Source organism: Lagopus muta, chromosome 19, assembly GCF_023343835.1.
Source record: "Lagopus muta isolate bLagMut1 chromosome 19, bLagMut1 primary, whole genome shotgun sequence".
NCBI lineage: Eukaryota > Metazoa > Chordata > Aves > Galliformes > Phasianidae > Lagopus > Lagopus muta.
In genome coordinates, this window is record NC_064451.1 from 5,253,558 (window position 1) to 5,274,659 (window position 21,102).

The 21,102-nt window shown below is 47.9% G+C and overlaps 2 protein-coding genes across 10 annotated transcripts in view; one reads left to right on the forward strand and one right to left on the reverse strand.

Annotated features, from left to right (window-relative positions):
• Window positions 1-13,233, forward strand: part of SPTAN1 (spectrin alpha, non-erythrocytic 1) — a 46,150-nt gene extending 32,917 nt beyond the window's left edge. For 4 of the 9 annotated variants that reach the window (XM_048965692.1, XM_048965690.1, XM_048965691.1 and 1 more), the window contains 21 exons: window positions 244-375; window positions 733-870; window positions 1,102-1,206; window positions 1,773-1,981; window positions 2,759-2,879; window positions 3,040-3,161; window positions 3,660-3,792; window positions 3,920-4,018; window positions 4,311-4,470; window positions 4,703-4,779; window positions 4,942-5,151; window positions 5,403-5,699; window positions 6,155-6,267; window positions 7,063-7,080; window positions 8,962-9,024; window positions 10,174-10,228; window positions 10,516-10,712; window positions 11,070-11,123; window positions 11,601-11,747; window positions 12,068-12,215; window positions 12,913-13,233. In XM_048965692.1, the coding sequence (XP_048821649.1) occupies window positions 244-375; window positions 733-870; window positions 1,102-1,206; window positions 1,773-1,981; window positions 2,759-2,879; window positions 3,040-3,161; window positions 3,660-3,792; window positions 3,920-4,018; window positions 4,311-4,470; window positions 4,703-4,779; window positions 4,942-5,151; window positions 5,403-5,699; window positions 6,155-6,267; window positions 7,063-7,080; window positions 8,962-9,024; window positions 10,174-10,228; window positions 10,516-10,712; window positions 11,070-11,123; window positions 11,601-11,747; window positions 12,068-12,215; window positions 12,913-13,038 (2,724 nt within the window). In that variant the 3' untranslated portion in view covers window positions 13,039-13,233. The remainder of the gene's footprint in view (window positions 1-243; window positions 376-732; window positions 871-1,101; window positions 1,207-1,772; window positions 1,982-2,758; window positions 2,880-3,039; window positions 3,162-3,659; window positions 3,793-3,919; window positions 4,019-4,310; window positions 4,471-4,702; window positions 4,780-4,941; window positions 5,152-5,402; window positions 5,700-6,154; window positions 6,268-7,062; window positions 7,081-8,961; window positions 9,025-10,173; window positions 10,229-10,515; window positions 10,713-11,069; window positions 11,124-11,600; window positions 11,748-12,067; window positions 12,216-12,912) is intronic. The other 5 variants (XM_048965694.1, XM_048965696.1, XM_048965698.1 and 2 more) reach the window with 2 other exon arrangements.
• Window positions 13,227-20,509, reverse strand: DYNC2I2 (dynein 2 intermediate chain 2). The gene is given in 11 exon segments (XM_048965700.1): window positions 13,227-13,619; window positions 14,153-14,310; window positions 15,066-15,298; window positions 15,693-15,860; window positions 16,549-16,658; window positions 16,904-17,061; window positions 18,727-18,836; window positions 19,603-19,851; window positions 20,303-20,403; window positions 20,406-20,482; window positions 20,484-20,509. Coding segments are annotated over 11 exon segments (1,629 nt in total). The 3' UTR covers window positions 13,227-13,380.
• Between the last annotated feature and the right edge of the window lie 593 nt (window positions 20,510-21,102).

The following is a 21,102-nucleotide window of genomic DNA, read 5'->3' on the forward strand; positions in this document are numbered from 1 at the left end:
CAAGGAACATTACTGGCAGCTGTCAAATGTGGAGGACAGTGCCTGAGTTACCTACATCAGCTCACTGGAAGTTTTGCTATGTCAAAGCTTGGTGCTTACCCAGATCGATAAGAGGATTCTTACTGAGGGAGAACTTCTTTAGGTCAGACTGTAGGCAACAGCCATGCTCTCCTCTCGGCCCATGAGAACAATGTAGGAGCCCTTGGTCCAGTTTCTGACAGCTGTGCTTTTTCTCACGTGCAGAGCAAGCACCAGAAGCACCAAGCCTTTGAAGCTGAGCTCCATGCCAACGCAGATCGGATTCGTGGAGTCATTGATATGGGGAACTCCCTGATTGAAAGAGGAGCGTGTGCTGGCAGTGAGGATGCTGTGAAGGTAAGCACAACAAATCCACTTAGAATATCTGCTTACGTTCAGCTTTGAAGTGTTTGGGTAACTGGGTGAGAAAAACAAGCATTGCAATCAAATCTTGTTTTATAGAAATGTTTCTATTTCAACAATGCAGTGGAAATAGGAGCAGTCATTTTACTTCACTTTTGAGAGAGAGAACCTTTCTGATCCTGTAACAAGGATGTGAATGTTGAACTGAATTCTAGCTAGGCAGCATTCAGTAGTTACTGTGTAGTTTGTATGCGTGGAATCAGCAGCCAAACTCGTGCCTTATTCAGCTGCTGCAGTTATCAAAACTTGCATTTTTCATTTGTAGCATTTGTCCTCTCCATTTTACAACAGGCACGGCTGGCTGCCCTGGCTGATCAATGGCAGTTCCTTGTTCAGAAGTCAGCAGAGAAGAGCCAGAAACTGAAAGAAGCTAATAAACAGCAGAATTTCAATACCGGCATCAAGGACTTTGATTTCTGGCTTTCAGAGGTAACTTATTGAAATGGTGAATGTATTTTACATTATTTGTAAAGAAAGTGAGGAGGAGTGTGATTGCCTTGAATTCTACGAAATTAAACAGGTGATGAGACAGAGGTTTATCCTCTCTCTGCAGAAAGTTAAGGAAATAATTTGTATAATTTAAAGGCAGTAGAATTTCAAGAGTTTGTGAAAATACGACACAGCTCATTCTTTGTTCCCTTTTTCCTTCCCCACCCCTAGGTGGAAGCTTTGTTGGCATCTGAAGACTATGGGAAGGACTTGGCATCAGTTAACAACCTTCTGAAGAAGCACCAATTACTGGAAGCTGATATATCTGCTCATGAAGTATTGCTTTCTCGTTTAGTTTTGGAATATAAATCATAGAATCATAGAACTGCTCATATTAGAAAAGACCTTAAAGATCATCCACCTCAAGCTATGTTACCCTAACGCCAACAACCCTCTGCTAAATCATGTCCCTGAGCACCACATCCAGATGGTTTTTAAACACATCCAGGGATGGTGACTCAACCACTTCCTGGGGAGCCCATTCCATGCTTAACAACCCTTTCTGTAGAAAAGTTTTTCCTGATATCCAACCTTAACTTACCCTGGTGTAATTTAAGGCCATTTCCCCTCATCCTGCCACCAGCGAGAAGAGACCAACCCTGCTCTTGCTGCAGTCACCTTTCAGGTGTTTGAAGAGAGCATGGTCTCCCCTCAGCCTCCTCTTCCCCAGATTAAAATCATAGTAATTGGCAAACTCTGCAGGTACTGCTTCAGTGCTGCAGTCATACACTGAAACGTGTTTTCTTCACGTGTGGCTCTGCACAGTAGTTAGATTTCTATGTTTATGTCAATACAGAAATCATGATGAGACAATCTTACACCTCTTTTCTCCACGTTTCCAGGATCGGCTGAAGGACCTGAACAGCCAGGCTGACAGTTTGATGACCAGCAGTGCTTTCGATACCTCCCAAGTAAAGGATAAACGTGAAACAATAAACGGGCGCTTCCAGAGGATCAAGAGCATGGCAGCCGCCCGCCGCGCCAAGCTGAACGAGTCCCACCGCCTGCATCAGTTCTTCCGTGACATGGATGATGAGGAGTCCTGGATCAAGTGCGTGTTCTGAAACTTAGAGGCTCTGCCATCAGAGCACGTGCTTACTGTCAGCTTGTCAGCAGTGTTCAGTCTGTAGTATGGCTCTATAACACAAGTAATGTGTCTCTACAAGGAGTCACCTTTGCCTTCCAGTCAAGGAAAACTGTGTTAAAAATGACTTCTGCTCCAGTTTGGGTGTGGCTTCTTATCTGCAGTGCTCTGTGGTCTGACTGCAAGAGGGAAAAGTTTGTGCTGGAAGAAGAAGCACTCTATTAGCCTTGAACCAGATAGCTGCAATTTGACTAATCTTCTTTGGGAAAGCTCGCAGAAGAAACTCAGACCTTACTTTTTTAGTCTGAAGTAATACTTCTGTTGTTGGTCTAGCCTATTGTAGTAGTGAACTTAATGCCCTTTCTGCAGGTGTTAGTTCCCTGAAGGAAGTGAACTTCATAGAAATCATTAGACTAATTCTGTTGTCTTGCTTGTGGAAAATTAAAAATAGCAATTGAACAGCAGCAGGTAAACTTCTTGAAATGAAGCTATCTTAGAAAGCAGTGCAGATAAGCTCTCCTTCATAGAGAAATGATAGACCCTCTGCCTTTCCTTTCTTCTCCCTACTCATTTTCCTTTTGTGTGTCAGGAGCCAGCTGCTGTTTGATGATACCTCATGCACAGCACTAAGACTTGTGTTGCAAAGAGCGTTTCCTGATTTGCAGTGATTTTTTCTTTGCTTTTGTGAGATTTGATCTGTGCAAGTAGTTCTCAAACTTTCTATTTCTTCTCTCGTGATTTTAGAGAGAAGAAACTGTTGGTGAGCTCAGAGGACTATGGCAGAGACCTGACTGGTGTGCAGAACCTCAGGAAGAAACATAAGCGCTTGGAAGCAGAATTAGCTGCCCATGAACCTGCTATCCAGGTGAGTACCTCTCTCCTTGACAGATGGCTTCATAAAGAATGCCATTCTTTGTCATTCTTTGCAGCAAATATGAAAGCAAGTAATTAGTTTGTAAGCATGCAGATAGAGTGCCTAAGGAAAGAGTGAATGATTATTAATTATCTGTTTCTCTGCTTTGCAGGGTGTTCTAGACACTGGCAAGAAGCTTTCAGATGATAACACGATTGGGAAGGAGGAGATACAGCAGAGACTGGCTCAGTTTGTGGACCATTGGAAAGAGCTAAAACAGCTGGCAGCTGCTCGGTGTGTGAGACGTTGTGACATACAATTTAAATAAAGCACTTATATGGGCTTGTAAGGACCAGATGTACTGAATTTCAGGTTTTTAGATATGGTTAGTCAATAGTATTGTGTAATTGGTTCTATGAAACTACTGGAAAGAGTTTTAGTGATAATAGTTCTCAACAGCAACATGACAGGTAGGTTTTTTTGTTTCTTTTCTTGAAGTTGTGCTGCAATCAGTCTTTTCTTGCACCAGCTGAAAACCAGAGACTTGAAATTAATTGAGCTAAGTCCCCTAGCAGGATGTTTTTCTGAATGGAAGCTGTTGGGAGAGAGTCCTTTCAGTCCTTCAGTAGCTGCAGGGTTTGAGGCCTAGAAGAAACAAGTGAGAGCGAGTGTGTTGGCTTTCAATCTCTGTACATTCTTAGGTTTTCAGCTGCTTGTGTATTCGTTTCCATCTGATATCTAAAAGCTGTAGAGTAACACTGCAGCTAATTTTACCTTTCTTTACCCATGCAGGGGGCAGCGTCTGGAGGAGTCCCTGGAGTACCAGCAGTTTGTAGCAAATGTTGAGGAAGAGGAAGCATGGATCAACGAGAAAATGACATTGGTAGCCAGTGAGGATTATGGAGACACACTTGCTGCTATCCAGGTATGAAGGAAGTTGTTGGCTCTTGGGTGATTTCATTGCATCATCACTGATGAGAACATTGTGAACCTTTGCTGTAACTGTTTGTTTTCAAATATGGAAGTTTTTTGATTTATTTTTGTATTTGCAGGGCTTGCTGAAAAAGCATGAAGCATTTGAGACTGACTTTACTGTCCACAAAGACAGAGTGAATGATGTTTGTGCTAATGGAGAGGATCTCATTAAAAAGGTGAGCAGAAGCTGGTAAAAAAACATAGCTTTCAAAAGCTGCCCAGGACATCTTCATGTCAAAGCAGACTTACTCTGCTCTTGGGACTGATTTGTCATCTCTTTGAAAAGAGTTCTATTCAGTTTTTTTGCAGCTGACCAAGCTATTGGTGTTAACCAATTTCAGAGCTGTTTCATGCTCGTGTTGTACATTGAGAATCAAGTCTTTTGGCTAAAATCCTTGCTCTGTCACCCACTTGTTGGATGCCTTGGAAGACCTTAAAGGTTGCTGTTGTTTTTTTCCTGATATGTAGAACAATCACCATGTGGAGAACATAACTGCTAAGATGAAGGGCCTGAAGGGCAAGGTGTCAGATCTGGAGAAAGCTGCAGCTCAGAGGAAAGCCAAATTGGATGAGAATTCTGCCTTCCTCCAGTTCAACTGGAAAGCAGACGTGGTGGAGTCATGGATAGGTATGGTCTGTGTTGGAGCACAGTGTGCTGTCACAAAGAAACTGATGTGCACCTCCATTTCTCAGTGTGTAACTTCGTACTCTGTTAGAGTAAGCAGACATAAACCCAAAGGAATGAGCAGTATTATACCTGATAGATGCTTGTGAGATCATTGTTAGACCAGAATTTGGAACTGAGGGAGAATTTGAGACAGAGGTGTTTTCATCTTTACTGAATGTGCTTCGTTTTCCAGGTGAGAAGGAAAACAGTCTGAAGACAGATGACTATGGCCGTGACCTCTCCTCTGTGCAAACACTGCTCACCAAACAGGTTAGTGCTGATGCTGCCTTCCATCTGAAAGTGATCAAGGAAACAGGTCAACGCTTCTCTAATACCAGATTTTGGTATTCACATATTCTATTTTTATTTAACAATTCTTATGTAATCTTGCATATATTTCTATGTAAAATATTTCTTTTTTTAATGCTTCAGGAAACTTTTGATGCTGGACTTCAGGCTTTCCAGCAGGAGGGAATTGCAAACATCACTGCTCTGAAAGACCAGCTACTGGCAGCCAAACATATCCAATCAAAGGCCATTGAGGCTCGGCACGCTTCCTTGATGAAACGCTGGAATCAGCTACTTGCTAATTCTGCAGCCAGGAAAAAGAAACTCTTGGAGGCTCAGGAGCACTTCAGAAAGGTGAGTCACCAAACCTTGGAGCTACAAAAATCTGATTGTTCTTTTTGGAGGAAAAGCAGCACAAGACTTGGGCAGCGTTCTTATTTGCAGCTAATGATTATGGAGATCCAGAGGACTTAATAGTTTTTTATATACTTGCAAGGAATGAGTAATAAAGGCAAACTATTACTTGAGCTTGTTAACTTTAGGTAATCTCGTACAGAATATTTGCATTACAGAACTGAACAACCAGTTTCTTTTCTCTTTTCAAGGTTGAGGATCTCTTCCTGACCTTCGCCAAGAAAGCCTCTGCCTTCAACAGCTGGTTTGAGAATGCTGAAGAGGACCTGACGGATCCTGTGCGCTGCAATTCTCTGGAAGAAATCAAAGCACTGCGAGAAGCCCACGATGCGTTCCGTTCGTCACTGAGCTCGGCCCAAGCTGACTTCAACCAGCTGGCAGAGCTCGATCGCCAGATCAAGAGCTTCCGTGTCGCCTCCAACCCGTACACTTGGTTTACTATGGAGGCTCTTGAAGAAACTTGGAGGAATCTGCAGAAAATTATCAAGGCAAGTTGGAGAGCTGCTCCTCATAGCCTATGACCTTGCGAGTCTTCCTTGGAATTTGTCTGCCACATAATCAATACAGGAGTTTGTCACAGTACTAAAAGTGGAAATCTCTCCAATTTGGGGAGCAAAGAAAAGCATCCGTTAGCTTGTGCTGTTGTTGAGATTTTCAGTGATGTTTTGCTCTCTGGAGACAAAGCACTTGTCCCTCAATCCTGACTGTAGAGGAAGTTTCACATTCAGGCTATACAGTCAAGTGATGGTTGCATCAGTTCTAATTCTCAAGGATTTGGTTGGAATGTTCTGCACTGCGGTCTTAACCTCGGTTAGTTATGGAGGACACTTTTTGAGTCCACAGCCTTCTAGATTTGTGCTCGAATGCACTGCTGGTTATGCTGTTACAAGATAAAGCCATCCACCTATTTCCCTGTTTGAAACTGTGTGTGTTTGTTCCTCAGGAGCGTGAATTGGAGCTGCAGAAGGAGCAGCGAAGGCAGGAAGAAAATGACAAGCTGCGCCAGGAGTTTGCTCAGCATGCTAACGCCTTCCACCAGTGGATTCAGGAGACAAGGTATAGTTTGCTCTTTCCAGGAGCAACTCTTAGAGAATTGTGCAGCTAATTGTATCTGTCTTACGTCTGCTTAGTCCATCTAAGTTGTAAATGTGTCCTGAAAAGCAGCTATTGAGAATTTGTTCATTTCCTACAGCTGGGATTTGAGGGAAGCCCCATTAGCCACGGGAAGAGAAAGCTCTAAACCCCAGGTTATAGCAGTGATCCTGCCTCTGAATTCATGTTTCTGTAGTGATACCAGGTATCCAGGACTTGACTCTCCTCCAGTTATTCCTGAACTAGCCTGCAGGACAGCTGAAAGGGGTGGGGAGCAGACAGCTGGAGCAGCCTGCAGGAAGTGCTCCTGGCATTTCTGTTAATGCCTCTTTGTTCACTGGTACATTAGGAATCTCACTAGGACTTCAACAGGGAAAGAAATTGTGAAAAGAACCTGAAGGCAAGCACTTCTCTGGGGTGCTGTCATTATATCCATGCTGGGGGAGAGAGAGCAGATATTAAACATATGTTGTAGAAATAAAAGATCTCAGGGTTGAGAACTGCAGAGAACTGAAGAGCATGTTTCTAGAAAACAGGGGGCAGAGCTGTTAGCCAGTTCTGTGTGGTGAGTTCTGTTTTCATTTAATCCTGTGATTCTCTGTCTCTGTGTGTTTACAAATAGTTCTGTATGTGTCTTCATGAAATACTGAAATTTAAATGATTTAACTTTTTGATGTTTACTTCCCACCCAAATCTGTCCCTCTCTTACTGTCTTGTCTCTGTCCTGCTGCCTGATGTTTGGATCTTCACATTCCACAGGACTTACCTGCTAGATGGGTTAGTATTGAATTTTCTATCTTTCAAAATATGGTGATGTGTTCTGCTCTGTCTGTGTGATTTCTTCTGTCACTGTGTTGCTTGTGAAAGCCACCCCAAAACCCCTTTTATTTGAAAAGAGCAATCTAGCTGAGGTGCACAGGAAACAAGAGTTTGGAGTGGATTACAAATAAACCAGTAAAAACCATAACTATTTCCTAATCAAAAGCAGAGGAAGTTATGAGTGGGAAGCCACTGGCATCCCGTGGAAGTGCTAACTCCTGTTCACAGAATCATAGAACAGCTCAGGTTGGAGGAGACCATGAGGACCATCAGGTCCCCCCCTGCCATTAGCTGGGCTGCCAGCTGCTAGGTCAGGTCCTGCATCAGATTGCTCTTCCTTTGTCTGAGTGCTCACACAAGGAAAGGCTCTCACTCTGAGATGTGGGAAGGTACAGAATGATCATCTTCACATGGCTTTTAAAACAGTTTTCCAATAGTCAGAGATCTGCTTAGCAGAACGGATTTTCTGCTGTAACTGTTCTCTGAGCGATTAAAGCCCCACAGTGTGGACTATTTTGTTCTGGGAGGAGGAAGACGTGTTCCTGCAAAGAGGCTTTGCTGAATTACGTGTCTTTAAGACTTCATAACACACAAATGTGAGCTTCTTGATCTGTGATTGGCCGTACTGTGGAAGAGGTGCTTACCCTGCCGAGATTTTAGTCTTGATAGCAGAAAAGAAAACCTTCAGCAGGAGCACAGAGACCCACCCAGGTTGGCTGGCAGCCGGATGCCTGCAGTCTGAGCTCCTGTCCTGCATCCCCCAATGAAGATGCTGGTTGGTGATTTGTCAGGAAGTGGCAAGGAAACAATACAATCTTTAAGTGTCTTCAGACTGCCAAAACCTCCCAGAGTGTGTCTGCCCATTTACATTTCTTCAGTATTAAAAAAACTGCAACACAATAGAAGCTCTGTAACAAGACATAGTGTAAAATGTTAACAAACACTGCATGGGCCTGGCGCAGAGGCTGTCGGCCCTGTGCAAAAGGCTGGAGAGGAGGCAGGGGCCTTTCTTCCAAAGATAAATGGCTTTTCATAATAAAAGGGTGGAATTCTTCGCAGATAACTGCTGCTTATGTGCTCTGTAATGACTACAGTGTCTTGTTCTGCTGTTCCTGCCAGAGAAAAAATAGTTTGCCCCATTTTTGCTGAACAGTTTAATGGAACCGAGCAGATTTTCCTGGAACGGGAACTGAATTCTCTGCTCCCTTGTAAATTGCTGTAGTAGATGAGTTCTTGTATCCAAGAATGAGCTGACAGAAAGGGGCCATTTACTCAAAGCCACCCGGGCCAGGGCTGGAGATCACCATGCCAAGAGCTTTTGTTGAACAAATTACCAGAAGGCTTCTGATACACAAGGCAGAGTCGGTCCTTAATTCTGTGTGAATGGGTTACAAACACAGGCTGAGCTCAGAGAGCCCTCGGCTGTGCTTGGCCTGCCTTGGCAAGAGGGAAAGCAGAGCTCCAGAGGGGTTCCAGGGCAGCAGAGAGGTCCTGCAGGCAGCAGTTGGTGTGGTGGTGGCTGTGTGCACGTGGTGCTGTATGGGAGAGGGGAGCCCAGCAGAGCGTGGAACGAACGCCTTTGTAGAACCTGTAGATGAGCTTAACTGCAAAATGCATTTCTTTATCCTAGTGTTTCTCCTTTTTGTGTGATTTACACAAAAATAACCAGTTAGTTTCCTGTGTGTGCAACCAGCTTCTGGATTTGTTTATTTCATAAGTAATGGCTTCTGTTTGCTGCAGGGTGGTGATGCTGCAGTGGCCGTGTTTGGGTGCAGTGTTCTGTCCACTGTTCTTTCTTCTTCTTTTTTGGAATTTACCTGGTTTCTTTTCTTCGATTAGCATAGCCTATCGTCGTGTCATTCGTGTCTATCAGTATGAAGTTGGGGATGATCTATCTGGAAGGTTTTTTTTCCTCTTTATTTTCTTACCTCACTTTGGTTTTCAAATGCACTCTTTAATTCCAAGGCTCGCTTTCCTTCCAACTAACTGTCACAGCTTAGAGATGCTTGGAGGTGTGTTCCCTGCAGGGCGTCCCTCCTATGGTTGGCTCCCAGCTTCCTGCTCAGGGCTCTGGATGTGCACTGAGTCTGGCTTTAACCCTGCTGGTGGGAAACACCCACATGTTCAGGGTGTTTCCGTGGCTACAGAGCAATCCAGCACTTGCAGTCCCCTCCTCAAAAGCATGTAGGGTAGACTTTAGAGAAGCTGCAGTTACTGCCAGGCCCCTCAGTACCAGTCAGAAGCATGGCACACCCAGGTGGGCTGTCCACACACAGCTCTGTCAGCATGAGCTCCTACTGTCAGTGGGAGGATGGAGGTCCCTGAGTGCTGCAGCTTGAGGGCTGCTTAGGATCCTGGGGGGAAGAGGGCAGCAACCAGAGACGTTCCTTAGCTGTCCCTACAAAGTGATGCTGGAGGCATCCCTGCAGTGGGGATCCTGGTGTGTGAGGGTGGGGCTGCATGGAACCGGCACCGAATGGAGCAGCACTGCCTCAGTTCCTGCGGGTGCTGGGAGGGATGGGGCAGGAGGGCACCTCTCCATCAGCCTACATAGGGGAGCTCCAGGGTTTTCTGCAGTGATTGTGCTGTGCTTTCCAACCAAACCAGCAGTTCTCAAGAGGTCTCTTCTCCCTGTTTGATCCCCAATAACACACCTCTATAGAGCTCCAATGCAGCCCATCTCAGTGAATCCCTCGTGGTTGGTGTGTGTGTGTGCTGGGCACGGCGGAGCGGGGTGGGACTGCACCAAGTTTCTAATTTCATGAGGCCCAGCAAAGCGGGTGCTGTGGATTTGGCATGAAGTGTGACTGCTGATCGTGCTGCCTTTCAAATGGGGCTAGAAATTAACCGTATAAAGAAATGAGAATGAAACAAGATGTAATGTGTCTGCTTGAAATAGTGAGTCAGAATAAATGAAACACAAACCCAGCATTGAAATATTTGCAGAACAATACTGCTGTAAGGCTTTGTAAGGAAGGACTGTTAATTTCAAGCCCCACCTGCCATTTTTTATGGGAGAAGTGCTGTGTCTCACTGTAATTCTGTACCTAGGTCCTGTATGGTGGAGGAGTCGGGGACACTGGAATCCCAGCTGGAAGCTACTAAAGTAAGCAATGCTCACCTGTCTGTAAAGCACCTTCCCCAAGTGGTAACTCAGGAACATGGGGTGGGAATGAAAGTGCATGCAATTATATGGTAAAATCTTAATTGATTTTTGTATGTTTTGAATACTGAAGAAACCTTTATCTGATGTCTGCTCATATCCCAGGGCATTAAACAATACCCCAATGCAGTTTTCCTTTTTCTTCCTAAATGAACGTTCGTTTTAAGGCTGGTTGTTGTTGTTCTGGTTTTTGAACTCCTTGATTTTCTCCTCCTCTCTCATCCTACCAGCGCAAACACCAGGAGATCCGGGCTATGAGGAGCCAGCTGAAGAAGATTGAGGACCTCGGAGCAGCCATGGAAGAGGCACTTATCTTGGACAACAAATACACAGAGCACAGCACCGTGGGGCTGGCGCAGCAGTGGGACCAGCTTGACCAGCTGGGAATGAGAATGCAGCACAACCTGGAGCAGCAGATTCAAGCTCGGTACTGCCTGGCCTGGGGGGAGGTGAACAGTAACACACTGCTGTCTGTCTGAAAGCAAACCTTGTGCAGGCAGTGCTGATGAGTCTCTCCTGCGTTCTGCAGCGTAGAGCTCCTTAACCTGCAGCGTTTCTCAGCTCCTTTCAGAAGGATGCAGTTAGCATGGTTTAGAATAGTTCCTGTTGGCCATTAGCAGTGATGTCTTAGAGGAGCTGATTTATTCCTTTGAGCTGTGATGATGTGATGTATTGTCTGCTCACTTGTCCTCAGCTGGTGCAGGCTGCTGGTTTGGGGCAGATGGACTCCATCGGAGTTCTGCAGTTTAGGAACTGTTCAGTAATTTTGCTGCTTCTCTTTCAGAAACACAACTGGAGTCACAGAGGAGGCCCTGAAGGAGTTCAGCATGATGTTCAAGTGAGTTGCAGGGAAAGAATGCCAGTGGAATACTTGAGAGATATTTCTGGCACGTGGATGGCTCCTGTTCACAGGATTCTCTGGCTGTTCTGTTTGTAGCTCCTTTATTGTCTGCCCAGTTTTGTGCTGAGCTGCTCTGATCTCTGCCAGATGGCAGAGCCTCCAGGCACACCCACTGCTGGCTGGGTGCACCGCAGCCATGAGAGCTTTTCATGGGCATGCTCACTTGTGGGCACAGTTGTGTAGAACCAAGAGTGAGTTCCAGCTGGGAATACAGCCCTTCTTTGGTGTTTTGTTTTAAGCAAAGTGAAGAATTTGTTCACATTGTTAGGTAGGAAATGCCCATTAATTCAAGCTCGCTTCTCCAGAACGGTGGACTGGCTGTAAGGTGCTCATTTTCAGCCCACTGTGTAAATTTGAATGAGATACTCAGCATCTTAACGCTTAGTAATGTGGGTTTTGGTTTTGTGCTTTTAGGCACTTTGACAAGGACAAATCTGGACGTCTTAATCACCAGGAGTTTAAGTCTTGCTTGCGCTCCCTTGGCTACGACCTGCCCATGGTTGAGGAAGGAGAGCCTGACCCTGAATTTGAGTCTATTCTTGACACTGTTGATCCCAACAGGTACGTGCATCAGACCTTCTGCTTTTCTGTAGCCAAGTATTTAATCAGTACCTTTCTGGGGGGTTAGCTGGAAAGCCTCTTAGAGGCCGAGAGCTTTGCTTTCCTGTTTTCACAGTAATTCATGTGAAAAATATTCTCACAAAGGCAAGAATGACATCTATCAAGAAGATACTCCACGTGGACAGTGGTCTGGTGTTGGTGCGGCCTCCTGTGTTGAGGTTTTTACTGCTCCCAGAGCAGTCAGAGCCCTTCTCTCAGGAGGAAGCGCACTGTGGTACGAAGGGACAGCAGTGCTCACATGCTGCCTGTTTCATTGGTAGGGACGGCCACGTCTCACTGCAGGAGTACATGGCGTTCATGATCAGCAGGGAAACAGAGAACGTGAAATCCAGCGAGGAGATTGAGAGTGCTTTCCGTGCCCTCAGCTCGGAGGGGAAGCCTTACGTGACCAAGGAGGAGCTCTACCAGGTCAGTGCCCTTTGTGGCCCTCTAGAAAGGAACAGAGGGAGGTGTTTTGTTCATAGGCTGTTAACATAAACAGCACTAATGACTTGGAAGTTCACGTTGCTGTAGTTAAGCCAGTTCTGAACCTGCAGAGGTAACCCCTGTAGCCAGTAAAGAAATCGTAGTTACAGCTCTGCCCATCTGCTTTCTGGCCCTAAAGCGGAGGATTAACTTAACTGCCAAAGGATTTACTCGAGTAAAGCAAGAGCTGCTCCGAGGCCCAGGAAGGGCTGCATTCACTGTCTCTCTCCTCAGAAACTCATGCTTTCCTATAATCATTTGGGAGAGTGGAGGGAGGTGTTTCTCCAAGCAGTGATTTGAAAGAGAAACTTGAGTCTGTGCTTAAATACCGAGAACACGACCTCCCTCCCACTGCCCTGCCAAGAGAGCAAGTTTTTCCTGTCTGAATCAGTTGGCAGAAAAACAGAGGCTGCTCTTCTTCCTCATATTTGTTACCTGTTCTGTCTTCTCTGTGATGGGAAGCTGCAGGTCAGACCTCCCACCCTTGAACCAAAGTGCAAACAAACTGCTCCTTTCCACACCAGGCGCAGTTCTGGTGCTTCTGCTCCCAGCTGTGCCCCTGGGGAGGGCAGTGCTGTGCTCAGTGCCCACCTGCAGCCCCACAGCGCCCGTCTCCACCTTTGCTGTCTTTATCTTTCAGAACCTGACCCGGGAACAAGCCGACTACTGCATTTCTCACATGAAGCCCTACATGGATGGCAAGGGCAGAGAACTTCCTTCTGCCTATGACTACATAGAGTTTACACGTTCACTCTTTGTGAATTGATACAAAACACTAGTACCAAAAGATACAAAGAACATGCTCACGTTTGCTGACTATAAGCTCTGCATGTGTCTCTCTTTGTGCTCTACAGTAATCAATGTTACTTTATGATGTAACCTTAAACTGCTTAGCTTAAAACTCTTAGGGAAGACAAACATATTGCAGTGTGCTTCAATAAAAGTTACTGGTCGAACCACATCATCTCGTGTTTAATGGTTAAATGCAGCTGTGTCACATGGATGAAACTCCAGCTGTAGTCACAGCTAGGTGTTCTGTGGGCTGAACGGGCAGCTTTGCCCAGAGTCAGAGCAGTGAGGAGCTCCCCACGGCTGCTGTGCTGCTGTCTCAGTCTGTGAGCTCACTTGCCAGCTGCTCCAGGTGATTCATTTCCCTGGGCCGCTGCTCGGTGAAGTCAGAACTCAGCTGCCAGACTTTGACTGTTCCAGCAGCATCCCCTGCTGCCAGGAGCTGAGTTTGCTTGGCGTTAAATTCTAAACAGTACACGGGGCATTCATCCACGGCCTGCTTTATGGAAACAGCAGGCTTCTGGGAGCTCTTCTCAAAGTCAAACAGGTGCACATCTCCTATAAAACAGAAACACAGCTTACAGGAGCAGACCTTACATGCAGAATGTTACCCACTCAGTCTGGCGCTTCACAGATGCTCTTTTTTCAGATGGGGTCCAGACTGTGACAGGTGACACCACTGTAAGACAGCCTACATTTATTCTGCTGTCACCTGAAGGCAACTTGCAGGATTCTGGGAAATCTCCATTCCCTTCACTAAATGTATCTGGGCAATGTTCTAAGTTGTTGCTTGCTCTTAGCTCTAGAAGTAAATGTCACAGGCAAGGAAGCTGGAGGTAAGTTTTAGCCTCAGTAACTGCTGTGTTGTATCCCTGTGAACTGCTGGAGCCACAGCTTTAAAGGTAGGATTGGAAATAACTGCTACTGATATTATCTTGAGTTCAAAATGACTGTTGTACTAATTGCTCTGCACAACCAATGGTTATTGCTCTCTGCTTGTGGGATACAGTGATCAGAACTGACTGGTATTAATTAATAGCCAGCACAAAATTTAATTTTCAGCCTGAGAAGAGGCAGCTCCAGTTACTTGCCTTCCCCAGAAGCCACTGCAAAGACCAGAGGTCGGATGGGAGACCAGCGAACACAGAAGAGGTATTTTGTAGATAACTGAAGAGAAATGAGGGGTTGTGTCTGCAACATGGAGCTCAGGTGAACTTGTCCATCAGTCCCACAGCTCAGAAAGAGATTCCTGGGTAGAGGGGGTTGCAAGAAACAATATTTTGGGCTTCAGTGTTAAAGATACAGAACAAAACTCCCTCAAGGAGCACAATCCTGCACGCTGCTCCTGTTCTGACAGTGTCTATTTCCTAAAGCAGCAATTTCTAAGCTGTACTCTGGGATGCAGTCTGCAGAGACACAGCTTTGTCAGTGCTCTCAATTAAGTTTAATGAGGGCTCACGCTGCCCACTGAGTATGATGGGTTGTAGGCCGGAGATGCCTGAGAACCGCTGATCTGGAGACAGGCATTGTTAGCACTGTTTGTCCCACACAAAGTAAATGCAAACCCGGGCAGTCAGCATGTTTCATGGTGCTGGGCCTCTCCCATGGGCAGGGGGTGGAATTCAGGCAGCTGCTAGTGAGACATGATGGGCAGCATTAATTCAGTAAATAACTGCATTTTCAGCTGTCTCCCTTCGACTTCCAATTACTCTTCAGTATTCTAGGCTGTCCTAAGGAAGCTGCTAACGTTCTACATGGGCTGGGTGCAAATGCTATTTTGTTTTACTGGTGTTCTGACCATATGCAGCGTATCTGAGTGAGCAGCTTCACCACAGCCCATGGGCAGTGGTTGTCCTTCAGTTAGCTAGATTCCCAATGCTAGGTGAGACTTGTTTGGAACTTGTACGTGCACAAAACCCCAGTATTGTCTGAAAAATGTGCACTCAGCACTAAGTAACAACTTGTGACCAGTATGCAGCACTGGTGTCTGTGTGCAGCGCTTGCCTGTGGAAGGGGGAGCAGCTGACGGAGTACACCGGCCCGCTGTGCGGGGAGAAGGCGAGCTCAGCTGGTGCTCTGAGGGGAACAGAACCTCCTGTCCGGCGGGGAGCTGGGGTGTCTGCTGCAGTGGAGCACTTGAGTGAGAAGCCGCCTTCCACACCAACAATGAACACGTGGGGATCAAAGTGTGAAAAAGAGAGCGATGTCACACCTACAGCCGTCTCTCCCCACACGAGCTGGGAGAAAAACAAACGTGATGTAAGCGATGGGGGCTTCTGCTGTGGGTATGCAGTCAGAGCAGCCCCAGCCAACTCGTCACAGAGCAGAGGAGTTGTTCTCCACACATCCTGTACCAGCCATGATGGCCTTCAACCCCTGCAGCATCCACCTACAGTGTGAATTACTAGTGCTGTAAGCAAGTTCTCTACTTGGTCCCAGCAACTTTAGACCATGGCAAAACCTCAGCTGCTGCCAGCTGTGAATGGACTGACTTTCACTATGGGAGGGAGCTGGGATCAGGGGTTACTCTTGATGTTCAAAAAGGAGCTTTTCCTGGTGCTTCTCCTGTGCCAGGCTTGGCCTGCGGCCCGGTTTCCAGAGCACAGCTGTCACACAAACTCATGAACTCACCTTCTTCAGCTGAGCGCTGCGAGGGATCTGCTGGGCCACCAGGGCAAACCCTTCAGCCACGGCCAGCCGCCCGTCTCGCTCCTCCCTCCACACCAGGATCTTACCATCCGTGGATGCACTCAGCAGCTCCACGTGGTTTCCATGCTTGGCATCGGGCAGCCAGTGAACCTGTTGCAAAGGAGAAAGGAGCCGAGCTCCGGGTGAGGGGCTGTCAGCACTGCTGCCCACATGCTCAGCAGCCTGCAGGCCGTTATCCTGCCAGACCAGATGAGCAGCAGGCACACAGACACGTTGTGCTAGGAGAGAAACGAGCTTTGGTGTTCAGGGCTGAATTCTGGTTTCCAGGTTTTGCCTGCTGTTGTTTTTTGAGCTCTGGTATTTATAGCATTTCCACTGTGCTGTAAATGAAAGCATTTTCCTAACTTTCAGATGAGAAAATACACAGACTGCCCAAGAGGAACAAAAAAAAACCACCCACGAGGAAGCCAAAGGGCACTGACAGATTGTGCCCCTTCTTTAAGCTTTAAACTTTAAGCTTCCACCTAAGCATCAGTGATACTTTACTACTTAATTGTTGGCCTAATCTGCATCAGTAAACCCTTGCAGCATAGGAACAGCCCTGCTCATTCATCCTGAACAAGAAGTTATTGTACAGGGAAAGCATCCAGTTCAGCACATGGCAGTTCTGTATTAGTTCTGGGGGAAAATGGTAAATGAAAGGAGAGCACAACAGCTGAAATAGAGCAGTTTGCCTGAGAGCTTCAGGTGAAGTGCTAAGGAGATAAAATTGAAGGGATGAAATCCAGCACTAAGAACTCTCTTCTCCCCCAGCTGTGCTTACTGTGACAGCTCTCACCTGATAGACTGGATCAGTGTGAGTGTCATCTGTCATCCCTGTCCACCACATCAAGGGGTCTTCTGGTTTGCTGGTGTCCCACACCACTGCTTCCCCACTGAACAGACCAGCTGCAAGGGAACAGGTGACAATGACACTTTAAAGTGCACACAGTGAACAGTGCAATGGGCACTGAAAAATGTAAGCATCAATTTCTAGTTCAGAATCAACAATGCACTCGGTCTTGGTGAGCGTTAGTTCCTTCAGTCCTGGAGCTGCAATACCATTACTTTTGGAAGAAATCTCAGGCTGAGGTGAGAGAAAAATGATCCAAGCTAAAGAACAAGGGGTAGATTTCAAATAAGATCTAACCTACCAGCTATCAGTGAAGGCTGGGAAGGATGGAAGGCCAAGCACATGACAGAACTGGGAGCATCCACCACAAGGTCGGGACGTTGTGGATCCAACCTTCTTCTATCCAGATTCCAGGTACAGACATAGGATTTCTCTGTGCTCCAGTTGCCATCATTCAACCTGACGAAGAGAAAGCTACGCCATACTGTGCCTGATGCACAACAATCCCAGCTCATGCAGAGCTCTGGTACGTCCCAGTCATCATTTACATGTGTGCTGCTTCGTGGCCAGAAGGAAAAATGAGATCAAGGGATTGTGAAGTGGCAGAACTTCTCTGCATGTTGGTACATACACAGAATGTTTCAGTGCAGCGACTGAACAAAGTGCCTGCCAGGAAATCTCATACACCATTCCCTTCTTCCAGGTCTATTAACCATCCAGATGCTGGGAACAGTCACAAGAGCACCTGTAGAAAGTTCCTATGAACCCAGCAGACCAAAGTGTGCTGATTTGCAAACAGGCAGATCTGCAAGGTAGGTTTCCTCAAACAAGGACCTGAAGAACCAGGATCTGAGAAAAGACAGCTGTCCCTCTGCTTTCTTTGTTACCTCCTTCTGACTCTATCACTGCGTGCCTACTAAACTGTAACCTCTGTAGACAGGAGAAAAACACCCCCAAAACGCTGACTGCTGCCACCTGCCCACAGCACAGACCAAAACACCTGCATGCTTACCCCCAGCACCCAGCTGGCACAGCACATATTCTGAAGGTAAAGGCTTCTACAAGGAAGGTACTTTGGGGTGATATGTGAGGGGCTGTTCAGACACACGAGGGTAATGATGGGAAGTGCTGATAGAGGCCCTTCTCACAGTACCTCTGTATTTTCCATCCTCAGCACCACACTGCCCAGCCTCACTACAAGAGATGGCTGAGGGCAGAACAGAGAGGGGCCAGGACAGGAAGCAATTGTTTGAGCCTGACTTCTGCCTTTCCCTGATGTTCTTAATTATTAAAAGAGATACTGAGCAAACAAAAGGACATTTTCATAGCGTGCGTAGCTGAGCTGCGAAACTCCTTATTAAAGGAGGGGGTAGAGGCTAAAAGTTTAAGACAGACTGCATAAGTTCACAGAAGGGAATTTACTGAAGGTAACCACAGATGTAGAAACCACATTCTAATCTGAAAATAGCTGTGAACTGGGAGAGCAGAAGGGAAAAGCGATGTACAGGTTGGCCCGGTTTTACTTCTCCCTGTACATTTACTGCTGGATGCACTTTTTGCTAGGGCTTTTAATCCAAGGAAACCATAACAGAAAGAAAACTGAGTAAGGGCAACATAAAGGCAGAGAAAGGAGACGCTGTTACAGATGTTCATTGGATTAGATGAACTGTCCCACTCTCATTTCAGAGATTCCTCAATGTTTGTTATCCATGGCACCAGGCATGAAGGGGTGCCAGGTTCATCCAGGGTGGAAAGAGACCTCCTCAAATTGACACGATCTGCAATGAACAAAACCTGTGCTTTGAAGCCTCACCCACATGCATCTACAAGTGTGTCTGCTCTTTGCGTTTCTTTTTCAAGCAGAATCTATCTGGCAGTGGTTCTGTAAGACTACATCTAGCCACTTTATAAGGAAAAAAAGTAGAAAACATAGAAGCCATAATTGGAGTCTGCCCTGAGTTTTGTTTTCTTTGAATGTGGCTTTTTTTTTTTTTGTGGAACAGAACTAAGGTTCATTTCTGTATAGTTTATTACTACAGAGAAAGTGAACGTATGTAAAACTGAAGTCAGCCCAAAATGTCACATGAACATCAGGTGTGCTCCCAAAGCCATGTGGGTACTCACCGGCCATACGAGCATGCTACAACAGATCCTGTTGCATTCCATGAGACACCAGTAACCTGCAGGTGTTGATCCTGAGCCTCTGGGTATGACAGTGTATGCAAACACAACACCTGGGAGAGATTAAATTCAAGCATTGAAGCGATCATTTCTGAACACGAAGACCTGAGATCCGTGCATGGCCTGGTGCAATCACATGGCCTCACTGCAGGCTTCCCCTCTGTCAATGTACCTTATAGGCATATGTGAAAAAAGAAGGTGAATTCCTACTGGAATAAAATAAATAAAATTTTAAAATGGTGTGATCCCACCAAACCAACTGCCTCTTCATAATGACCTCCCTCAGACTGCACGGCTCAGGGGCTGCATGATGAGCTGCAGGGGATGCACTGCTGGGTTTATCACAGCCCTCCAGCACCATCCCAGCACCCACTGAGCTTCACAAGAAACGATTTGGAAATGAGGGCACCAACGTGTACTGACAAGATACAGCCTGCTCCCACTCTCCAACACCATACACTGAACAAATATAACCTAAATTAGAAGACCTGCCAAATCGCTGACTTCAGCTGTTCCTGGACTGCCAGCCTGGCATGCTCTGAAGGGGCTCCTGGATGCTGAGGACAGGCAGCACTGCTGGCAGCTTCCTTCTCATAAAGCTGCTGCAACACAGCCACCAGTGGGAAGAACTGTTTTAGCGGGCAGGAGCAGGGCACAGGCAGAGGGCAGAGCTGCAGGAAATCCACCAAACCCTGCTAATTTCTAATGATTAGAATCCAGCAAGGTTAGTCACAGCAGTAAGGAACAGAAGTAAGGAGTCACAGCCACCGTGAGCAGCTGTCCCAGGTAACGACAAGGATCTGAGCACTGCCAGCTTACTGTTCTGTTCTGATCCGTCCAGTTCACGTCAAAGCCATCGAAGGCACGACTTGTCACGTTCCTGTTCAGCTCTTTGATAACGACCTCCTCCACCCTCCGGAGGAATGCCAGCACACCGCTGTCATCCACACAGGCTCCTTGCTGCACGTCTGGGACTGCGCTCTGATCCGTCTGCACAGCGGCATCTCTGCTGCTCCGCGACTGCACTGCAACCTCTGCCGTTGCAACTTCCCCAGTCTGGCAGCTTTTCTGGTAAAAGAAGACAAACTCTGTGAGCCGAACAGACCCGGAGTGACACGCGGAGCCTTCCCTCTGATCCAGCACCCCGTGGGCACGCAATAAAGGCAGAGCACCAGGCAGGCCGGGCACTGAGCTGTGCAGTGCTGGGCAGTGCAGTACACTGAGCTGTGCAGTGCAGTGCACTGCATTAAGCTGTGCAGTGCCAGGCACTGAGCTATGCAGTGCTGTGCACTGAGCCGTGCACTGAGCCGTGCAGTGCATTGAGCTGTGCAGCGCCAGGCATTGAGCCGTGCAGCGCAGCGTTCCGCGCACGGCCCGGCCCCTTTGCAGGACGGCCTCACAGCTGCCGTCCCTCAGTGCGGGGCGGAAGGAGCCGCCGCCACCACCAGCACAGCGCCCGGCCGCCCCCTCCCGGCGTATAAAAGCACGGAGCGTGGCTGGAGCCGCTTCCATCTCTCACCGCCTCGCAGCGCGCGTTCCGGGCGCTCCTCCACAGCGATCGTACCGCGGCGCCGGGCGACGTCTCGTCCGCGAACATGGCGGCGAAGCCGGCGGGAGGATCCCGGCCACCGGAGCCGCCGCTCCGCGCCCGCCAGTTGCCATGGAGACGGAGATGCGCCGCGCGATGACGTCACGACGTGCGGTAACTGACTCGCGCGGCCGCCATGTTGGGGAAGGGCGCGGAGGGGCCATGGGCGGAGCGGGGCGAGGGCCGGCGCTTCGGCCGCGTTCTGCGGGCGGGCAGCGGGCGCGGCGGAGCCGGGCCGGGCCGGCGTGGCGTTTGTAGCGAGGATTTCTCCTTCCCCCGTTGCCGCGCTCGCGCTGGGCCCCGCCGCGCCGCCGGGGGCAGAGTGCAGGGTGGGCGGGGGCGCCCGGAGTTAAGATGGCGGTGGGCGGAGCGCCGTGCCGTGCCGGCAGCCGAGCGCTCAGGCGGGAGCGCGGTGCTCGTGCCGGGCCCGGTGCCCGATTCCGTGCCTCGCTGTGGGGGTTCTTGTGAGGGAGCCGTGGTATTGGCAGCGTGCGGCTCCGCCGTGTCGCTAAGGGAGCCGGGCCGCGCGGGAGCGGAGCGGGAAGTGGCTGCGTGCCGCCGGAACAGCGCTTTGTTCCGTGTGGAGATGCGGCGGCGAGAAATTCGTTCCTTAACTGATGAAATAAATATTCAACTACGCTGTGCAGACAGTGCTCAGTTTACGTCGTTAGCCTTTTCCCGTTGCGGGCAGCAGGGCTGTGCGCTGTGCCGGCTGCAGCACCGCGAGCCTC